The 20241-nt window shown below is 50.4% G+C and overlaps 2 protein-coding genes across 4 annotated transcripts in view; both read left to right on the forward strand.

Annotated features, from left to right (window-relative positions):
- The window catches only part of Sult4a1 (sulfotransferase family 4A member 1), a 28996-nt gene extending 22307 nt beyond the window's left edge, over positions 1-6689 (forward strand). Inside the window, exons 6-8 of one of the 2 annotated variants that reach the window (XM_085831537.1) lie at positions 2430-2568; positions 3848-3976; positions 5204-6689. In XM_085831537.1, coding sequence (XP_085687663.1) covers positions 2430-2568; positions 3848-3948 — 240 coding nt within the window. In that variant the 3' untranslated portion in view covers positions 3949-3976; positions 5204-6689. The remainder of the gene's footprint in view (positions 1-2429; positions 2569-3847; positions 3977-5203) is intronic. The other variant, XM_021183749.3, reaches the window with a different exon arrangement.
- Positions 6690-17426: 10737 nt separating this feature from the next.
- Positions 17427-20241, forward strand: part of Efcab6 (EF-hand calcium binding domain 6) — a 206172-nt gene continuing 203357 nt past the window's right edge. Inside the window, exon 1 of one of the 2 annotated variants that reach the window (XM_085831456.1) lies at positions 17427-17528. The gene's annotated coding sequence lies outside the window, so the exon portion shown is untranslated. The remainder of the gene's footprint in view (positions 17529-20241) is intronic. The other variant, XM_085831457.1, reaches the window with a different exon arrangement.

A 20241-nucleotide genomic window follows, 5' to 3' on the forward strand; every position in this document is an offset into this window, starting at 1 on the left:
TTATGTGTATGAGTGTTTTGACTGCAGTGTACCACACGGACACAGTACCGGCAGAGGCCAAAAGATGGTTCTGGATTCCCTGGTACTGGAGTTATATAGATAGTTGTGATCTACCATATGGGTCCTCTGGAAGAGCAGCAAGCTTTCTTAACCACTGAGCCATCTCTCCAGCCCCTAAAATTACATCTTTTAGGAACTTAAGTTCTCATTTTACTGTAGAAAACCTAGCCATGAGAAAGCATCTGCAGTTTCCAGTTGTGGAATAGGTGGGCATGTTTTTTGTCTTGGTGTTGGAGGCAGAGCTGGGTGATCCTCTTCGTGTGTGTGCATGCATGCATGTGCGTGCATGTGTGTGTATGTGTACATGTACTTGTGAGTGTGTTCATGTTAATAAATGGAGGTGTGTGCATTGCACTGCGCATTTGGAGGCGACATGACATCAGGTCCTCTCTATCTTTTGTTTAAGACAGGGCCTTTTGTCCTCTGTGGTGCATGCCAGGCTGGTTTGCTAGTGACCTTGCTGCGATTCTCCTCTGTGCCTCCCATCTCTCTGTAGGAGCGCTGGCATCGCATCTGCATGGATCCACATCCAGCTTTAATCAGATTCTGGGAATCTGAACTCAGGTCTTCACACTTGGGTAGCAAATGCTTTCCTCTTGGGGCTATCCCCTAGCCCCCTGCCCACCTCCCCCTTAGTGCCACAGCTGCCTCAGTGCTGTCTTGGTGTCCTGTCTTGGTGGCCTGTGCCAAGGTGCCCCAATTAAGGTCCCCCTTCATCCCCACAGTCAACCTGAGAGGTAGTCTGTCACTAGTGAGGTTCCCCTGATAATGACAGGTGGCTGGCCAGCACTCCTGTTCCTGATTGTGGATGGAAAGAAAGTGCATCTCAGATGAGTAAGTTGTACAGTTAAGTTTGGCCTGGCAGTTATCCAACAGTTTTCTTTAATGTGTGTCCAGATGCAGAATTGGTCCATCCATCCTCCCAGAAGGGTGTTGCATGGATGCCAAGCTGCCTGGAGCCATCCCGCAGAGCATCCCAACTATCCGGCTATCTGCTGCAGCCCTTTCCTTGGGCGCTCTCTTCTGAGGCCAAGTTTTATTTTTCTCTCATTCTTTTTCCTTTGAAATGCCAGGGTTGGTAGGTGCAGGGTCTTCTTATTTGTGTTTGTTCTGACATCTGTTGTTCACATAGCCCATGTGCCATTCCTGTGTCTGAGACCTTGGGGTGTGTGTGTGTGTGTGTGTTTGTGCCTCCTTGCTCCCAGGAGACAGAGAAGAGAGGAGTGGTAACACAAGGATCAAGACCACTGGGTGGGTGCTGCGGGAATCCATGGAGAAGCAGATACCTTCCCCCACAGCCTGTTGAAGTTAAAAAAAATGTCAGTTAACCAGTGTGTGCTGTGACTTTGCACAGTGTTAGGGACTGACCTAACTGGCGTGATGGGGAATGAAGAAATGACAGACAGACAGGCAGACAGACAATCTGGGGTCAGGTGGGAGGTGCACTCCGATGGTGCCACACAAACAGCCACGCAGAAACTCACTGGTTTATTGTGTGCAGCTGAACAAGCAGACAGGCTTAGCTAATCTTGGTAGGGGTCTCTGTAGGGATGCAGACATAAACATCCAGGAGGATAGAAGAAGGAGGAGGAGGAAGGGGGTGTCCGCATCCTCTCATGCACCAGGGGAAGGCTTTGCAGTTCTGTGGGTCTGAGGCATGGGCTCCTTGGCACATCTTTGCTCGGGTTAGCACACTCAACCCGCCACCACGTCTAACTGGAACCCGTCTGAGGCTCCAAGTGCTGATTTCCTTCTATAAATGCTGGAGGCAACCTCCAGCATTTGCATAATGTTTGAACAAGGCAGCTGCCAGTGGGCTTTTGGGGACTTGGGAGTGACAGCTCAGGGATCCCACCGGGAATAGGAGGTTCCTTGGGATTTCCCAGGGAGAGCGTGGTTGCCGTGGGGAGACATGTTGTGTCTTCTCCAGCTGCGTTCTGACTTCAGTTGTGGCACTGTGGGGCCTGTAAGTGGTTCTTTGTCCAGTGTGCGACTTTGTAGGACTGATTTTTCCTCTGTTCACTTTTCCTGTAGGTGAAGTGGCTGGGGCGTGGGCCACCGGGGCACCTGTGGGTGCAGAGGATTCCAGAAGCTGGGTGGCAGCTAGATCTTGCTGTGGGGATATTCTTGATTGCTGTTTATAAATGAGCCACAGCTCTCAAAGCTTCTTATGTCTATCCGCCCCCCCCCCAACCACACACACTTCCCTCCTCTTCCCAGAGCCATAGGTTCAAATCCCAGACTCGCAGGTTTCGAGTTGAGTGGCACAATCAGCATCTTACCCTCCTGGCTGATTTCCAGACTGGCTGCCTGAGTGCCAAGGATGCTGCCTCTGAAGGACTGCTCTGCTCTCTCTCCTTGTCTTCCAGGACCTGGTGACCATGGTGGAGCAGCTGGCCAGATTCCTGGGTGTGTCCTGTGATAAGGCCCAGCTGGAGTCCTTGATCGAGCACTGTCACCAGCTGGTTGATCAGTGCTGCAATGCCGAGGCCCTGCCTGTGGGCCGGGGTATGTGTCTGCTTGGAACCTTCTGGATTAATTCTCTCTGGGTAGCAGTACTTGCTGGCTGGCCAGTGCCCATTAAGGGCATGGTACTCCAGGAGAAGGGCATCCTCTGCCCACCTGCACACGGGATGCTGCAGTTCAAAGGGGCAGCAGCTGCTGGGGCTGGCTCAGGCTCTGGACAAAGTGTGTTTACACAGAGCCATTCCCACAGAGGAGACCTAAGGCTGGGCTGTGGTGTTTTGCAATATAGGGCAGGTTAGCGGCTTAGCAGCTTTCTTCCTGGTGGCTGTGGGTCATGACCTATGATGAATTAGAAGATGGAGCCCATGTGAAGAGATGCCTTCTTCCCTTCCCAACCCAGAGGATGCTGATCCAGGGAGGGGCTTTGCTTCTGGGTTTGAGTGACGCACATGACAAAATGGCTAAGCCTAAGGGCAGCCAAGCGTGGGTAGTCAGAGCCAGATATAGGCAGGACACATACATGGTAGCAGGAACAGTTGGTGGGCAGGCAGACTTTGGGGGTGATATTCCAGACAGGAGTCCTCCCAGGGCCACTGAGTCAGTTTCCCAGTTCTTCAAGGCATATGTTAGCTGCTGCCTGGTGGGGCAGCTCAGGTACTGAAGTCCTGGGATGTCTCAGAGCAGTGGACATTTTCACAAGCCTACTCTAGGTGAGTATGCTCTAGGTAGGGTTGCAGCCAGCTGTCGGCAGTGTGAACTGGACACTTCTAGAGGGTGAGAAGCTGTGGGTGGAGATCTTAGGACGTTGGGTGGTGCCTGAGGTGGAGAGAGAAGCTGGGCTTTGATTGCAGCCTGGCTGCCTCCAGGTATGTATCTACTATCAGCCCTGGAACAGCTATGCGTTCTAGGTGTTCCTGTAAGTTCTAGCTGCTAGGGGCTAAAGGCAGTTGCTAGGGGCCACAGGCAGTGGCTAGGGGCCAAGTACACTGGGCCTTGCTGGAGGAGGATGGGCTCTGTTCCTCCAGAGAGCAGCTCACCATACCACATCCCTTGCCCTGTGGCTGTGTCTTCCCAAGCATTTATTGTTTCATTTGCCATTCTTTGGTTTTGCTTTCACCGTATTTTGTTAGCCCTTTCTGGGACCACCTCCTCAGCACCCCCCCCCCCTTTGTTTGCATGTGGTGAGTGTGTGGTTTGTGTGTAGCTCGCCAGGTCACGTGTGGTCCGCTGGGCGCCCACACACTCCTTCAGAGGCGTCTGTTCTGTCGCTGTCGGCCTTGGTTTTGCTTTATTTCAGTTCTGTGGTTTTGTTTTCTTTTAGCACATTGCCTCTTTACTCAGAAGATCGCCTTGAGGTGGCGAGGATGCAGGGGCTCGGGGAGCCGGCTGCATTGCTTAAATTTGGTTCATGTCACAGCATAAATTGTCTTGATTCCAAATCCTACACCAGGTGGGTGACTCCTCTGACAAGCTCTCAGCTGGGAAAAAAACATAATCACGGAGAAATATATTTATAGTGTGGTTGGTCTAGAAGCTTCTAATTTGGTCCCTTTGGTATCGTTAGAGGGTGATAAGAAGAATTTTATTTTACTTTTCCAACACCGACAGATGATGTCTCATTAGCTAAGAGAAAGTCCTGGTGTGTCAGTTGTTTTAGCTCAGCTACTGGAGGGCTGTGGCTGCAGACCTGAAGTCCTGCTGGGATAGATTCGATGCAGGGCTGTCTGATAGAGATGACAGAGTTCTGACTTTAGAGCTTTTTCCTCCCTTAAATCCCACTTACATAAAAGCACAAAGCAAGCCCACAAACTATTCACCACTCCCGTGAATGGGAGGTTTGGAATATAAACTCCTAATCTCTCTCTCTCTTTCTCTCTCTCTCTCCCTCTCTCTTTGGAATATAAACTCCTAATCTCTCTCTCTCTCTCTCTCTCTCTCTCTCTCTCTCTCTCTCTCTCTCTCTCTCACACACACACACACACGCACAGACACACACTCCTCTTACCTACCACACCCACCCACCCACTCCTCATCCCCAGCTCTTGGCAGCCCAGGACAGCAGTAGGGGCTATGGAGAAACTCACTCTTTCTTTGAGTGACACATTTTTGTATCCAGCCTGGAAAGCCAACTCATGCCATGGGTATTTCATTCACTTAATCCTTCCCCAACTTATTTTTAACTCAGGCTTCTAGAAATCTCCACCCTTGATGCTTTCATGAGAGCTTCCTCTTGGCCCTTGATATGATTTTTTTTTTCACTTTTGCAAATTCTCCAGAGGCAACCGATACACCCAACAGCAGTTAGTCAAGCACTCCTCAGAGCGTGAACTTAGCCCACAGCACTTCCTCTCTGGCAGGTTCATGGCAGGAACTCCTGCTGTGGTAGGTTCTGGGAGTTAACCTGGAGCAAGGATGTGAAGTCCCTCTCAGATCACAGTGCGGATCTGTGTGGTGCCTGGGGTGTAGTTGACAGAAGGAGACAGAAGGAAAGCTCTCCCACCAACCCCCCTCCCCGACTTAGGGCAGTTGGTTCCATTGAGTCTCACCACAAGCAAGACTGGTCTAGCTCAGGTAGTCCATCCCACCTGGCAGGCCAAGTTCAGAGTTCAAGTCCCGAGGCTGCCTTTTGTTCTGAAACTGGTGGATGCAGCCAGCTCTATTCTGGTCTGTGTTGCAGGAAGAGTTGGGCTGTGGAAGGACATCTTCACCGTCTCCATGAACGAGAAGTTTGATCTAGTGTACAAACAGAAGATGGGGAAGTGTGACCTCACGTTTGACTTTTATTTATAATACCAGAATCCGCGAACTTGCATGCTCACGGTCCCCCGGACGCTCTACTAGCTAAAAGTCCTGTTTGCGTTCTTTTATTCCTCGCTGGACACACTTCCGGAAACTGCTTGGAAACAGCAGGGGGCGAGCCTGGTGGAGAGAGCCGAGGAGGAGTGAGAGGATGGTGTCTACAGCAGCCGCCTGGCCTGGCCCTGTAGTGTTTGAGTCTCCACATGGTGGCCAATACCACACTCACGGGCAGTGCAAATGTCTGCCCCGCACCCCGTGTTATTCACTATTTTATAGCGCTTTTCACTGAAAGCCGAAATAAATATCTGTCAGCCAAATACAAGTGCATTTCCAGGGGGGAGCAGGAGCGTGCTGTGCCGGGATGCTAGGAAGCTCTCAGGGGTCACTGTAATTTTTGTAGTCTTTTCTCTAGGCACAGCCATCCTACCTTGTTCCGAGATCAAAGAACGGGTTGGGGGGTGGGGTGAGCTGGAGAGGTTGGTGTCGCCTGTGGAATTCAGTCTTTTGGAACCATCCTGATACCAAGCCAGGACCTGTCCCAGGCCATTTTCAGAAACATCTCTAAGCGCGCAGCTCTCTGAGCCCCAGCACAGAAGAGCCCAAGGAATGTTTCGGCAGGGAAGCTGGCCTGAGGCTACGGGTGGCATCTGAAGGCATTGGTAGGTGTGGAAGAGGCCCCACAGATGCCAGACTGCACCAAGAATTAGTATCTTTCACAGCCTTCACGTTTTCCCCAAGGCAGCGACTGACACACTCCTGCTGGCAAGAGATACAGGACATAGCATGGTTCTAAAGTCCCTAGTCGCTGTCCCGTCTGCTCCACCTGTGCCAAGCGAGGCTCTCACCCAGGAGACCCAGTCTGCAGGTTGACCGTCCTCCGTGCAGATAGGATTGGCAAGCCCACCTGTGTGAGTGGGGCACCTTAGCCCTCAAGAGTGTCTGGGGGGAGCCATGATCCCGTGTGCTGCCCACCCCCACACCTATGGGCTTGAATTTGACCAGATGAGTGGTGGACCAGGAGATCGCTGCTTGTGGGGACCGACTTGTTCTGTTACTCACCAGGCTGGGAAGAACATGGTAGTGGGAGGCTGAGGCTGTGGAAGGGGCCTGCCGTGGGCCGTCTCTGAAGCGGGTCTGGTTGTCGTGGCGTTACCTCTGTCCAGAGAGAAGCTTGTGTAGGTCTGGTGCATGGTTCTCTGGGGTGGGCATGGCGGCAGCGCCTTTCCTGTGTGTCTGGGGAGGAAGGCTGCTTTCTGTGAAATTTTCTTTCTATTTTTCTATTTTTAGTACTGTACGGATGTTCTGGAACCACACATGGTAATCTCTGCTTGCCTGCATCTTTAATAAAAGACACCTCCCCTGTTTGTGTGTTTTGTCTGTGTGCTGGGTGGAGGGGGGGTCCCTGAGCATTCTCCTCAAAGGAGTGTGAGCCCCATTCCTGCCCTGTCGCCTGGGCGTGGCTACAGTGGGAAAGAGCCTGGAGTGGGTTCTGATGAGGCAGAATTTGGTTGTTTTACCCCAGGCAAACTTCAGTGAGAGTTGAAGCCTATATATTACTTCAGTGACCTTTGACCTGGAAGTGAAAGGAAGGGTGAGAGATTCTGGTGTTCTTGTAGCTCTCTTCCACCTCTGCAGTCTGGGTCTGCCTCTGGCTCCAGCCCAGGGCATGGTGGGATGGAGACTGATCAAGTCCTTCCTGGCTATCTTCCCCAGCCCTATGGGAGTGAATGCAAACTTCGGATAGTCATCTTTGTGTCCCCGTGCTGTGCCTAGAAGATCTGTCCTTAAGTCATTTCCAAACTGGAACACACACTAGGGAGCCCCGAGGAAGCAGGGTGATAGAGCCCTTTTCCTGCCTTACCTATAACCCCTCAGCTTATGCAGGGGTCTCAGTGCTGCTGTGGGGCTGTGCTAGCCAGCAAGAAAAGACCCAGCCTCCCAGAGCTTTAGTTCCAGTCAGGGATGAGTCAAGGAGACTCATTAATGAGTCAAGGGTTAGTTCAGGATCAGGAGCGATGTCATGGGGCCGTTGAGATCAAGATATCTCAGTGGGTAGAGCCCGTGCGGTACCAAAAAGGACTCAGCAGTATGTGAATGCAGCCACCCGTAATCCCAGAGCTTGGGAGGTAGAGATGGGATTCACAGGATAAGCTAGACCAGCCTGTAGTGGTGAGCTTTAGGCTGAGTGAGAGACTGCCTTAACTTATAATGCAGGGAGCAAGCAAAGAACACTGGCCATCAACCATTTGCCCCCACGTATACACATGCACCCACACGCGTATGAATGTAAACATGTGCGCGCGCGCGCGCACACACACACACACACACACACACACCTCCCAAAAGACAGATGTCACAGCCGGTAAGTTCACACGGAGGACTTGGGCTTAGGAGACTGTGGGAGAGTAGGGCTGGCAAGCTCCAGGGCGTGTCCTGTGCAGGGGCTGTATGGAGGTTAGCCAGACATGGGCTTACAGAGCGCCCCCTAGAGCATGAGAGCCTGGGGAAGCCCCTGGAGGTTTAACCGGGAGTGTCACCTTGTTAGTGTTTTCTAGGGCTCCCTGGCTGCTGAGAAGTTTCCTGTGAGGTTGAGGGCCCCTCACCCCAGCTGTACCACTCAGGCTAGAGGGTAAGGACAGGGCCTGTGTCTTAGAGGTTCCTTGTACCTTGAGTGGATTTGGAGAAGAGCTGTGCTGATGTCGGAGCGTTGAGCTGGACTGTGGTTAAGGAGCAGAACAAACAGAAGGGTGGAGCCACAGGCTAGTATTTATAGAAGGAACCTCCTTTGTTCCCCTGTGGTAAGGCCCGGACTGCAGGTCAGTGGTAGCCTGACTTGGGTTCACAGAGGAAGTCCCCAGAAAGTCTTTTTGGGGAGCAGCAGAGGTGTCAGCTCTTCCTTAAGAACTGGAAGTCCAGGCGGCTGCAGCTCTCCTGCTGAGGAGTCCTGAGCTCTAAGCCTGGACCGGCACTGTGTCTCCCCCCCACTCCCCTCCTCGGTAAGCCCGTCAGTGGGGGAGCCTGAGGCAGGAAGCTCGTGAATTCAGTGCCAGTCTGAGACTCTGAAATCCAAAACAAACAAAAACAAACAAACAAAAAGTAAAGGAAAACCCTTACCTAGCAGGTCCTGCCCATCCCCAAACCGCAGGCCAGCCAGCGCCACCTGGTGGCTGTAGTGGGATTGTCATCTCACAGCTTGGGCTTAGTTTGTGGTTTTGTTCACAGCCCAAGAGGTGGCGAATCGGGTGGGAAGGACACCACCACCCTATGTGGTCACATACACCACTAAGAGCAGGTCCCATCCTGGGGATCTCCTGGGGGATGGATTTACCCACCTTCTTGTTTGTTAATAGTGGCAGAGGGTGTGTGGCTCCTACGCAGGAAGTCCTCTGTGTAGCTAGCCAGCCCTGCCCTGCTTAGAGCTTGGTATCCCCTTCCCAGAATGTTATCCATCATTTTACACTGCATATGGCATGTTTTAGGACAGGGTGGCACCTCAGTCTGGGTATAGCCATGGAATGACCTTTGACCCTAGAAACTGAGTGCTCCCATGTCTTCAACGCCTCAACTCAGAGGAGTCCTTTGTATCCCCCTGGCAGACGATGTCCCCATACGGCCTGAACGACCCTTAGCATCCTCATCTCCCTCCCCTGAGCTGCCCAGCCCTGCACCTCCACCAAGGCAGCATCCCTTCCTACACTGGATTGGTTCCTTGGTTCCTCTATACTTCTGCCCTTGCTTGCCTCCTAACACCTGCATCACCTCCTGGCATCCCCCTTCCCGCGTGGACACGACTGCCCTGGGAGCAGGGATGCGCTGCCTAACCAGCAGCTGATGAATGAATATCGTCACATCTCAGAGCCCAGAATTCTGGACTGCTGCTGTTGAGCTGGTAGAGGCTGAAGTTCCTAACTCAGGCCCAGGATGAACGAGCTCCTGGCTCCTGGCCTTCCCAATGACCAAGGAAGACCCTCCCATCCTTGTAGGTGGAGCCTGTGAGTCACCACAGGAGCCTGTGCCTCTTGCCCCTCCTCCCAAGTCTCTGCCCAGAACTCAGTGCCATGGAGCCACTCAAGGTCCTTCTTGCCTCCAGCCCCTCCCCTGCAAGTCCTTTGCCGAGCACCTGCTATGGTAAAGCCATGCTGCTCTCTAGATCCTTGCTCACTTCCAATCCCCTTCTCTGTTCTTCTAGGGCAGTGGTTCTCAACCTTCCTAACGCTGCAATCCTTTAATACAGTTCCTCATCTTGTGGTGACCCCCATTCAATACAATTATTTTTGTTGTCACGGTTATCAGTTGCAATGTATGTATTTTTGGAGACAGAGATTTGTCAAAGGGACGGCAACCCACAGGTTGAGAACCAATGCTCGAGGAACTCAGCAAAAGCCAGGCTCTAGCCAGTCAGGAAGATGAGAAGAGCCACAGCGAGGAGCAGAGCCAGTACCTTGAAGGCTCAGAACTAGCAACCTCAGGGAGGGTGGAGATACTGTTGGGTGTAAACAAAAGGCAGGAGCAGAGTCTGGAAAAGGGTGAGGCAGCAGAGAATGGGACAGCCTAGGGAAACAAGAGGATGCTATTTCCTTGCCCCCTAGAGTCCCCTAGCCTCTCCAACACTCTTGGGACCACAAGGAGAAAACTTTCATCTCTGACAAAGAGTCCCAATGCGCAGCCCCGGGAGTCTCCTGTGACTTTGGCACAGTGGTCTGGAGAGGGTAGTGGAGCGTGAGGACTGTAACGGCTGTCCAGTGGGGATGGGGCCAGCAGGAGACAGCCAGTCCCAGAAACATCTGCCACTCAATGTGGCCATAGTCATGGTCTCCGAGGCATGCTGGCCCTCTGCCAGCTCCTCACATCAGAGGACAATCGGACTCATGCTTGGATCCTGGTGTGGTGTTGACTCTGAGTGTGAGTTGCAGCCCTGAATCCTGCCTCGGAAGGGAGCCTCCTGCCGCCACAGGAGGGAGCTCGTGTTTTGTTAAATAATGGTTCTTGAGGAACAAGAAGAGCCCAACGAAGTCAGCTATTTCCACTTCTGCACTTGGATTTTTTATCAATCTATATATCTATCTATGTATCTGTCTGTCTGTCTGTCTGTCTGTCTGTCTATTTATTAATATGGGCTGTGGGTGCTCACGCTTGTGACGCACACACTCTATGGACTGAGCCATCTCTCTGGCCCCCAGCATCTTGTATTTTTTGAAGCCACCATCTTTACTGTTGGCATTCTGTCTGCATTCCACCCCCACAATTACCTGGCAGCCTCCAGGTATGTTCCTCCCCACAGTTACCTAGCAACAGCCAGGTAGGCCTGGCCCACTATAAAAGGGGCTGCTTGGCCCCTCCTCTCTCTCCTGCCTCTCTTGTCTCTCTTGTCCTCTTACTCTCTTGCCCCCTTGCTCCTCCTCCTCTCCCCGTTCCCTTCCCCCTTTCTCAACCACGTGGCCATGGCCAGCCTCTACTTCTCTACTCTCTCCCTCTCTCTGCCTTTCCCTGCCTCTGCTACCCTCTTAACTGCCTCTGCTACCCACCTCCCCATGCCCTGAATAAACTCTATTCTATACTATACCATCATGTGGCTGGTCTCTCGGGGGAAGGGATGCCTTGGCATGGGCCTGCCGAGGCACCCCCTTCCCCCACATCCAGGTAGAACATATATTAATACCCTTTCTCTTTTTATGATCACAACATTTACCTTGATGTGTGGTGTTGGGTACCAGCTGTGAGGAAGTTGAACAGACCCCATGACAGGACATCTCTGACGGCACACACACACCCTTGTTTCCATGTATGCCCTTGGGAATCTCTGGTGAATGGCTACAGCCATCTGGCTGTTGTCCCTGCACATTCTCCTCTCACAGTCAGCTATGGTGTCCAAAGAGGGAGGAAGCTCTTCTACTGGGGACCTGCTGCCTGTGTCTCACTCTTCTCTGCCAGGGGCTCAGTCCAGTGGTACAGAGCATGAAGGCTTTGAGCTTAATTTTGGTGGACATTTCATTTTCTGTAACATAGCTGGGATACGGTGAACTCCTGCTTGGAAAGCTTCAGGAGGCCATAGCCCAATATCTCCTACTTCCCTTGGTGTTAAGAATGTTTGGTTGTTGGGCTGGAGAGATGCTCAGCGGTTAAGAGCACTGGCTGCTCTTCCTAGAGGTCCTGAGTTCAGTCCCCAGCAATTACACGGTGGCTCACAACCATCTGTAGTGAGATCTGGTGCAGGGTACTCATATAAATAAAAATAAATAAATACTATTTGGTTTGGTTTTGTTTTGTTTTGTTTTGTTTTTAAAGAATGTTTGGTGTTAGCAAGAGTGAGACCCGAGAGACGGCTCAGGGGTTAAGGGCACTTGCTGATCTTGCAGAGAACCCCAGCTCAGTTCCCAGGTGGCTCACAACTGCCTGTAATTCCAGTTCCAGGGGGTCCAGTGCCTCCTTCCAGCTTCTGCAGACACACAACCATCCACAAAACAAAACAAAACAAAACAAAACAAAACAAAACAAAAACGAATGAGTTAAATGACTACTGGCTCAGTCCACTGCACATAGGATTCAGCTTGGCCGGGGTCCCCTAGCAGTATTCTGCCACCAGTGTCCCCTGGGGTTCTCTACACTTGCTACTCTTGAGTTCACGTTGGCCTCCCTCATTTTATCCTCTTAGAAATTTTTCCTGCTTCTCTGGGGATGGAACCCAAAGCCTTCAAAGGCTGAACATGTGTCCCCTCAGCCACACCCATCCCCTCTAAGGGCTGCTTGTCCCAGTCTCCCACCCCACACCCACCATAAATACACTCTTAAGGATGAGTCTTGGCTTGCTTGCTGCCTGGGCCCCTCCCCCCAACATGCCATTTTACCTGAGACAGATAAGAGCATCAGGGAGTGAGGCTGACAGGCTGGTGACTGTGTGTGTCGCTGTCCTGGGTCCCGATCAAACTTGTGACTGTTACAGAGGGAGGGAAGGCAGAAGACTGCCTTAGCCTGAGCTTGAGCAAGCGCAGGACCCTAGTCTTATCCTGAGACAAGATGTAGTTACAGGTGTCTGCCCGTTGAGGGAAACATGCCAGGACTTAGGGCCCCGAATATGATGAAAGGGAGAATTTTCTGTAACTCGACACTGTTTTCTATTTCTTAACCGGTCTCCAGTCTCCTTCCCGAAGTGGGTGTTTTCAGCCCCGAGGAGACCGGAAGTGGAGCGGAGGCCTTACTCTCCCAGCCTGCTCCGTGTAGCATTCCTTTCCTATCAGGTAATCAATAGTGCTTGTTAGCTAACTAAAGGCAAATTAAATGCTAAACAGCACTAATTACAAGCTGTTGCAAGATCCCCGCTCTTAGCAAAGAGAACGGCTGGTGATTGCCCGGGGTTTGTTGCTACCCAGGTGGATGAGTCTTGAAATTGCTCTTCTCTAACTGCAGGTTTCCGAGGGGGCCCGGCCTTCTAAGAGAACTGCAGCGTGATGGAGTCCGGGTTGGGGGTGGGGGGTAAGGATTCGTGAAATTCGAAATCCCAGTATTTCATTGTGTGGAGCAATGTTCAGGAGCAAGATAAGTGGATTTTGCTGCCCGTTTCTATGAAAGAAGATAGCCAGCAACTATTAAATGGGGGGCGGGGGAGGGTCTCAATGGAACATCAGCGTGGGGGGGGGGGGCGGGGCAGATAAGGTACCGCTTGGAGCTGCTCAGTCTCCGTGTAGAATCCCGAAACGCTCTAGGAAATAGCTCCCATTTACAGGCTATTGTCAGTTATTGGTGGTGACAGTGTTTAAAATGTGCGATTTCGTTTCTGGCTGATGGAATTAAAATGAGCAGGCCTATCATCTGTCAAGGTAAATATCCAGAAGCGGAGGGGGGAGAGAGGGAGGGAGAAGATGGAGGTGGGGAGGACTATTTTTAGTCAAGAAAAATAAGTGCAGCAGGAGCTACTTACACCTCATTTATTTTAATTTTCAATTATTTTAGATTTATCTTACGCATATGGGTGTTTTGCTTGCGTGCACGTATGTGCACCATGTATATTCTTGGTGCCCACAGAAGCCAGAGAGGGCATCAGACCCCTTGGAAATTTTAGTTCTGGGTTCTTGTGGGCTACCATGTGAGTCCTGGGAACCGAACCCATGTCCTCTGAATGAGTGGCCAGTGCTCTTCAGCCATCTTTCTACCAACACCCGCCCACCCTTATTGATTTCTTAGTAATTTCTTTTCTCCTAAGGTCAGCTGAGTAGAGTCTTGTCTCCATTTGGAAGACCACTAACAGGACAACGGCCAGACTTCCTGACGATGCTCTTAGTCTGTATCCATGTGGTGGAATTAGTCCCCCAGTCTTGGGGAGGGTGCGAGCAGCCCAGCTCCTCCCGGCTTGGTCACTTCCCCTGCTTGTCTTCAATGCAAAGGTATATAGTCTCTCCTGTCCTCTTCCTGGACTGACAGGGTGACAAGCTGCTCGCTCTTGTCCCTTCTCTCAGACATGCTACTGGGAAGCAGGTTGCTGCGAATGCTCAAACCTGCAGGGCGGCCTGAGGTTAAGGCTGTGCAGCAGTCTGTCTTCTTGATTCCCAAGGGAATGAGAAATCTGTTGACTTGCCCCACTGTAAAAATGTTTTCTCTCCATCCTTTCTTTTTGTGTGTGTGGCAGTACTGAGGATGGAACCTAAGCTGCACATATCGGAGGGGAGCCCTGGGCTCCACTGCAGTTTTTCTGACTTCTTGTGAGTCTTTTTCAGGGGTGTCACCAGAGGGCTTGGGCAGCAGATAAGCGTGGTGGATGGGAAAGTGTGGGCAGTAAGTTTCCTGGGAGGTGAGGGTTAGAAAACATAAAGCGGAGTAATGTGGCAGGGGTGGGGGATGGGGAGTGAGGGAATACCTGGCGGGCCCCTGCCAAAGTGTCCCCCCACCCCACCCCCGAGAAATCGCGTCATAGGGATCGAGTCACAGCGACAGGCCTAGTACAAAAGGAGGTTTATTGTGGGAAGGGAGGGGAGCGGGTACCTGGAAAAGGGGTAGAGACTGAGAAAGGGGCAACAGAGGGGGACAGGAGAGAAAGAGGTCCGGAACACACGTGGGAAGGGGGGGGAGGAGATGGAAGGAAGGAAGGAAGAGGAGGAGGAGGTAGAAGGAGGAGGAGGAGGCAGAAGAAGGAGGAGGGAGGGAGGGAGGGAGGGAGGAGGAGTCAGAAGGAGGAGGAGGAGATGGCATAGCGAGCAGTCCTCACCTGGCAGCTGCAGAGCAAGTAGTAATGGCGGTGGGCGGGTAGCTGTTGGGCGGAGCCTAGCTGGAGTTGTCTGTAAGCCTATAGTGAGCCCCTCAGGTTCCTGGTGTAAATGATGCTGTGGAGGATGGGGAAGGACGCAAATACCGCAGTCCGGCTCCAGGCCCCACCCTTTTGAAAGTAGCCCTTTGCAGGGCGCCCTGCACCCCGACTCCCCCACCCCTGACTCCGAGGGAACCAGCAGGGTGCATGGAAAGTTTCCCCAGAAGAAATGACAATCATTAAATTGTTGCCCCGGGGCCACTGTCTCTGATACAGAACTTGCTCTGTCTGGACAGAGATCAAACCCACACTAATAGGTGTTATGGTTTCATTGGACAATAAACCCGTAAGCTGAATTTAGCTTCTTGTGAAAAAAAAATCGTCAACTCTTCACACAGAAGTAAGAAATTGCCAGTGCAGGAAAATACTTTACAGAGTAAAGATTGGGGAAGTGGAGGGGGGAAACACAAAATATTAAACCAAACATGAGCAGATCTCCAGGTTTAGGTTAACACTTCCCATCAGGGATGAGACCCTGCCCTCTGCTATGGATCCCGAAGCTGGAGCACATAGCAAGCAAAAGGCCAGTAGTGTACAAAGCTCAAAAAGGACCCTGTGTTTGCCCATGAAGGCCCAGGCTGTGGCCGGTTTGCCTCTTGTTTGCAGACTAGCTTCTCCTCCCTAAAGACTTCTAGAAATTTCCAGGATGAGTGTTAAGTGTTTATGAAAATAATACTTCCCCAAACAACAGCATAAGAAGGCTTTTGCAAATCTGTTTATTAGCAGGCAGCTGGATTCTCTTATCTTCTTTGATCTTATCTCCAGCAGAGCTTCCTTTAGGTGAGAAGAATTGACAAAAAAATCCAGTAATGTCTTAGCTCCACAAGGAAATAGTTTTGACTGAATGTCTTCTGAAAGGGCTACAAACACAAGCAAAGGTTTCTGAAAAGGCTAACACATAGCCCTCTGTGAAGGGACCCAGGACAACCAGTACAGGCGTTGGACTCTCTGAAAAGCAGTTCTCTTTTGGGACAAGAGAAGGTGTCAAAGAAATTATGAACATATGGCATGTTTGTCAGGGGTGTATGGATGCTATTTCCTAATGACGGGAGGCCTGGTCATTCAATTAGAGGGATAAATGTGTCAGCCTGGTAGTGGGCAGGAGAGATTGCTTACTCCTTAAATAGGCCAGGGGCAGGGGCTACTTAGGGTCCAGTTGTACAACACAGGGCACAGTACTCATTAACTCACCTGCTGGCAAAGATATGTGTTGGGTATCTTACCCATGAGGCTGTGTCTTCCTCTCCAAATAAGAAGTCAGGAAGTCTGTAAGTGGAGACTGTGGACTCGGGTCTGTGGATTCTCATTCTGGACCTGACTTGATCAGCTGTGAATCCTTGGACAAAATATAGTGTGTGTTTCCACTGGACCTATCTCATCAGCGTGCTGTGAAGCAGACTGAACTAGACATAAAGTACTTGCACAGGTGTCTGTACTGGCTGGTTTTGTGTGCCAACTTGACACAAGCTGGAGTTATCACAGAGAAAGGAGCCTCCCTTGAGGAAATCCAGCTGTAAGGCATTTTCTCAATTATTGATCAAGGGTGGGAGGAGGGCCCATTGTGGGTGGTGCCATCCCTGGGTTCTGTAAGAAAGCAAGCTGAGCAGGCCCGGGGAAGCAAGCCAGTAAGCAGCACCCCTCCATGGCCTCTGCATCACCTCCTGCCTCCAAGTTCCTGCCCAGTGTGAGTTCTTGATCTGACTTCCTTTGGTGATGAACAGCAATGTGGAAGTGTAAGCTGAATAAAACCCTCTCTTCCCCATCTTGGACATGATGTTTTGTGTAGGTATACAAACTCTGACAGTGTCTTAAGAAGGGAACTCCACAGAGCCAGGGAGAAGGACCATTCCTGATGACGTCAGTACTGTCATCCCTCGTGCTGACTAGGTCTAGGGTACTCTTGGTACTAATCCATTTGTGAGGGCCCTATGGTTGTATACCATGCCATGTGCTGGCACAAGGTGGAGTCCAAAGATAGTGGTAGGCAAAGCAAGCAGGTCTTGTGTTTGTAGAGTCATGCCCTACAGTAGACAAATAGGCCTCTGCCAGACATGCTAATTCTAAGTTAATCTTGCTCACCAGACATCCAGCTAGCACTCAGGAAGTATGGCATGGGGAAGCTGGAGTCATTCATTATCCACAAGGGCTGGAGAGATGGTTCAGTGCTTCAGAGCACTTGCTGCTCCTGCAGAGACCCAGCTTGATTCCCAGCACCCACACAGCAGCCCACAACCATCTGTAACTCTAGCTATAGATTATCTAGCACCCTCATCTGGCCTCTGTGGGCATTGCATGCACACGGTACACATACACACAGGCAGACACATACTCAAACACATAAATGTGATCTTTTGAGGGCAAAATTAAACATTACTTTCTTATTTTTAATTGTAACATAACTATTTTTGAGACGATAATGTATTTGAGTAAGTGCATATTCGCACACAGATGATATACGCATATGTAAATAGGCTTATATAATTCTGATGAATATAGCAATTATACAAGAAAAAGAACACAAGAATATTTTGCTATAATAATGTAAAAATAAATAACTCTGCTTCTCAGAGGTGGGGCAGGTCCATGGGGGGACACGGCTTCAATCACACAGAAATCCAACATAATAACAACAATAAAAACAGAAAAGAGGGATACACCCCACACCTCTCCCAGGGACAGCATTTCCGGAGGAAGTCCTTCCTAGGCCCGAACCTTGTCTGGCTCCGCCTCCTTGGCCAATCGCAACTCCGCTACTTGTCGGGGGTGGGGACTTACCATCCACCTGGGACGCACCCTGGTTGCTAGGGCAACAGCGTCCTGAAGATGTGGCTCAAGCCTGCCCCTGGAACCCAGCGGCCAGGTCTGCAGCAGGAGAGTTGGCGGGCTGAGTTGGTGGCCACCAAGCCCGGTAAGGAGGGGGAGCGCGCGGGGCCCGGAGGACCAGGGCAGTGCGGGGCTGTGAGGAGCGAAACCAGGGGCGCGGGGGAGCGCGCGGGCGGCGGGCACCGGCGGGAGGTTCGGTCTCCGATTTCTCCTGGGTTGCAGCGTTCCTTACCCTGCTCATTCGCGCCCCGCCTAGATCCTGAACACAACGTTCTCTGCTTAGTCCTGAGGAGGACTTGGGTGAAAGACCTGTCAACCACACAAGTAGCAAGTAGCAAAGGCAGAACCGCCTCACTCTGCTTCCAGGCAAACGCTGCCTTCCACAGCCATTCCGTATAAAAGAAAGCACTTCGTGAAATGTTCTAAGCTTTCAGGCTGAAGGCTGACCCCCCAGTTCACCCTTCCACTCCCTTTTCTTTCCCTCCTAAAAAAAAAGTTTTGTTTTATTTGTTTTTAGAAGGTCTCACTATGGGTAGCCTAAAATTTGCTGTGTAGACCAGGCTAGCCTTAACTTCACAGAAGTGACCTGCCTCCTCCTGAAAATATTTACTTTCCACAAGTCTGCCTCTTCCAAAGGGCTTCTATATCACCCCAGGGAAAACACCTATTTCTCTTAAATTGTATCTATGTCCTTGAATAGTGAACTTAGAGAAATATGGCAAATAAATCCTATCTTTACAAACCACACTTCATCTTGGTCTTTAATCCGTTGCCTTCAGTTCAATAAACATTTCTCTGCCTAAGCTCCAGGGAGTGGAGAACGAACCTGCCATTGGCTCCTTGGGTGTTAGTGAATTGGTGTCTTCTGTCCAGCTGTATGAATTGGAGGAAAAAGAATTCACTGGAGTCATCTCTGTGTTGGCTTTATTTATGTTCATTTTCATACTTGGTTTAAGGTAGGGATTTTTTTTATTTAGAAGAAATGCTTACTGAAGCTGGACATGGTGGTGTACACATGCAATCCCAGAATTTGAGAGGCTGAGGCAGGAGGATCTCAAGTTATAGCCTGAGCTACCTGAAAGAAACCCTGTCTCAAAATGAAGAAACCCACAAAACTTACTTTATATTTGATATCTTGCATGCCAATTTTATTTTCAGTTATACTTTGTATTCTGTGCCCCCCCTAATTTCCAGCCATACAGAAGTTGAGCACCTATGCTGTGACCCTGACAGCTGATCAGCACCCCCAAATAGAACCTGTTGAGCCGCTTGATGCTAAGGAAGCTGTTACTCTAGTAAAGCTACCTCGCTGGTCTGTAGCAAGCTCAAAGAGCAAGGGTTCTCAACCTGGGGGTTGCATATCAGATACTCTGCATATAGATATTATCCAGGCTGGTTGTGGGTCAACTTGACACAAGTTAGAATCGTCAGAGAGGAAGGTGCTTCAGTTGAGGAAAGGCCCCCATGACAGCTAGCTGTAGGGCATTTTCTCAATTTGTGATCAGAGGCAGGAAGACTCAGCCCAGAGTGGGTGGGGCCATCCCTGGGCTGGTGGTCCTGGATTCTATAAGGAAGCAATCTGAACAAGCCAGGAGAAGCAAGCCAGTAAGCAGCTGTCTTAGTTAGGGTTTAACTGCTGTGAACAGATACCATGACCAAGGCAAGTCTTATAAAAAAAAACAACATTTAATTGGGGCTGGCTTACAGGTTCAGAGGTTCACTCCATTATCATCAAGGTGGGAGCATGGCAGCATCCAGGCTGTCATGGCACAGGCAGAGCTGAGAGTTCTACATCTTCATCCAAAGGCTGCTAGTGGAAGACTGACTTCCAGGCACCTAGGGTGAGAGTATTAAGCCCACACCCACAGTGACACACCTACTCCAACCAGGTCACACCTATTCCAACAAGGCCATACCTCCAAATGGTGCCACTCCTTGGTGCAATAATATACAAACCATCACAGCAGCACTCCTCCATGACTTTTACATAAACTCCTGCCTCCAGGTTCCTGCCCTGCTTGAGTTCCTGTCCTGACTTCCTTCTGTGGTGAAAGTATAAGCCAAATAAACCCTTTTCTCCCCAGCATGCTTTTTGGTTATGGTGTTTCATGGCAGCAATAGAAACCCTAAGATATTTACCTTATGACTCATAACAGTAGCAAAATTATAATTAGGAAGTAGCAATGAAATAGTTTTTTGGTTTGGGGTCACCATGACATGAGGGACTATATTAAAGGGTCACAGCATTAGGAAGGTTGAGAACCACTGTCATAGATGCTTAGAGTCACAGAGTGACTTCCTGATGGCTCCTTCTCCTACCAGGACTGACAGGTAAGCCATAGAGGGTAGATGATGTAACTGGGAGAAAAGACACCAACAGCCACCTTTTCCCTTGACATACTTCATGTAATTTCTTTTGTAAAGTATGCATGTATAAAAAAACCTTTGAGCCGGGCATGGTGGCGCATGCCTTTAATCCCAGCACTCGGGAGGCAGAGGCAGGTGGATTTCTGAGTTCAAGGCCAGCTTGGTCTACAGAGTGAGTTCCAGGACAGCCAGAGCTATACAGAGAAACCCTGTCTCAAAAAACAAAACAAAACAACAAAAAAACCAAACCAACCAAACAAACAAAAAAACAAACAACAAAAAAACCCCAAAAACCAAAAAAATGAAAAAAAAAAACTTTGTGTGGGTCCGCAGGGTGATACACATGTGGCTCCCATAATATATTAAAGTATTAACTCACTTTTTGTATAGTATTCTTTAGGATGCTCTTTAGGAAGAGAACTTGTGAAGGG

Source organism: Mus caroli, unplaced genomic scaffold (genome assembly GCF_978045245.1).
Source record: "Mus caroli unplaced genomic scaffold, Mus_caroli_1 scaffold_16, whole genome shotgun sequence".
Taxonomy (NCBI): Eukaryota; Metazoa; Chordata; class Mammalia; order Rodentia; family Muridae; genus Mus; species Mus caroli.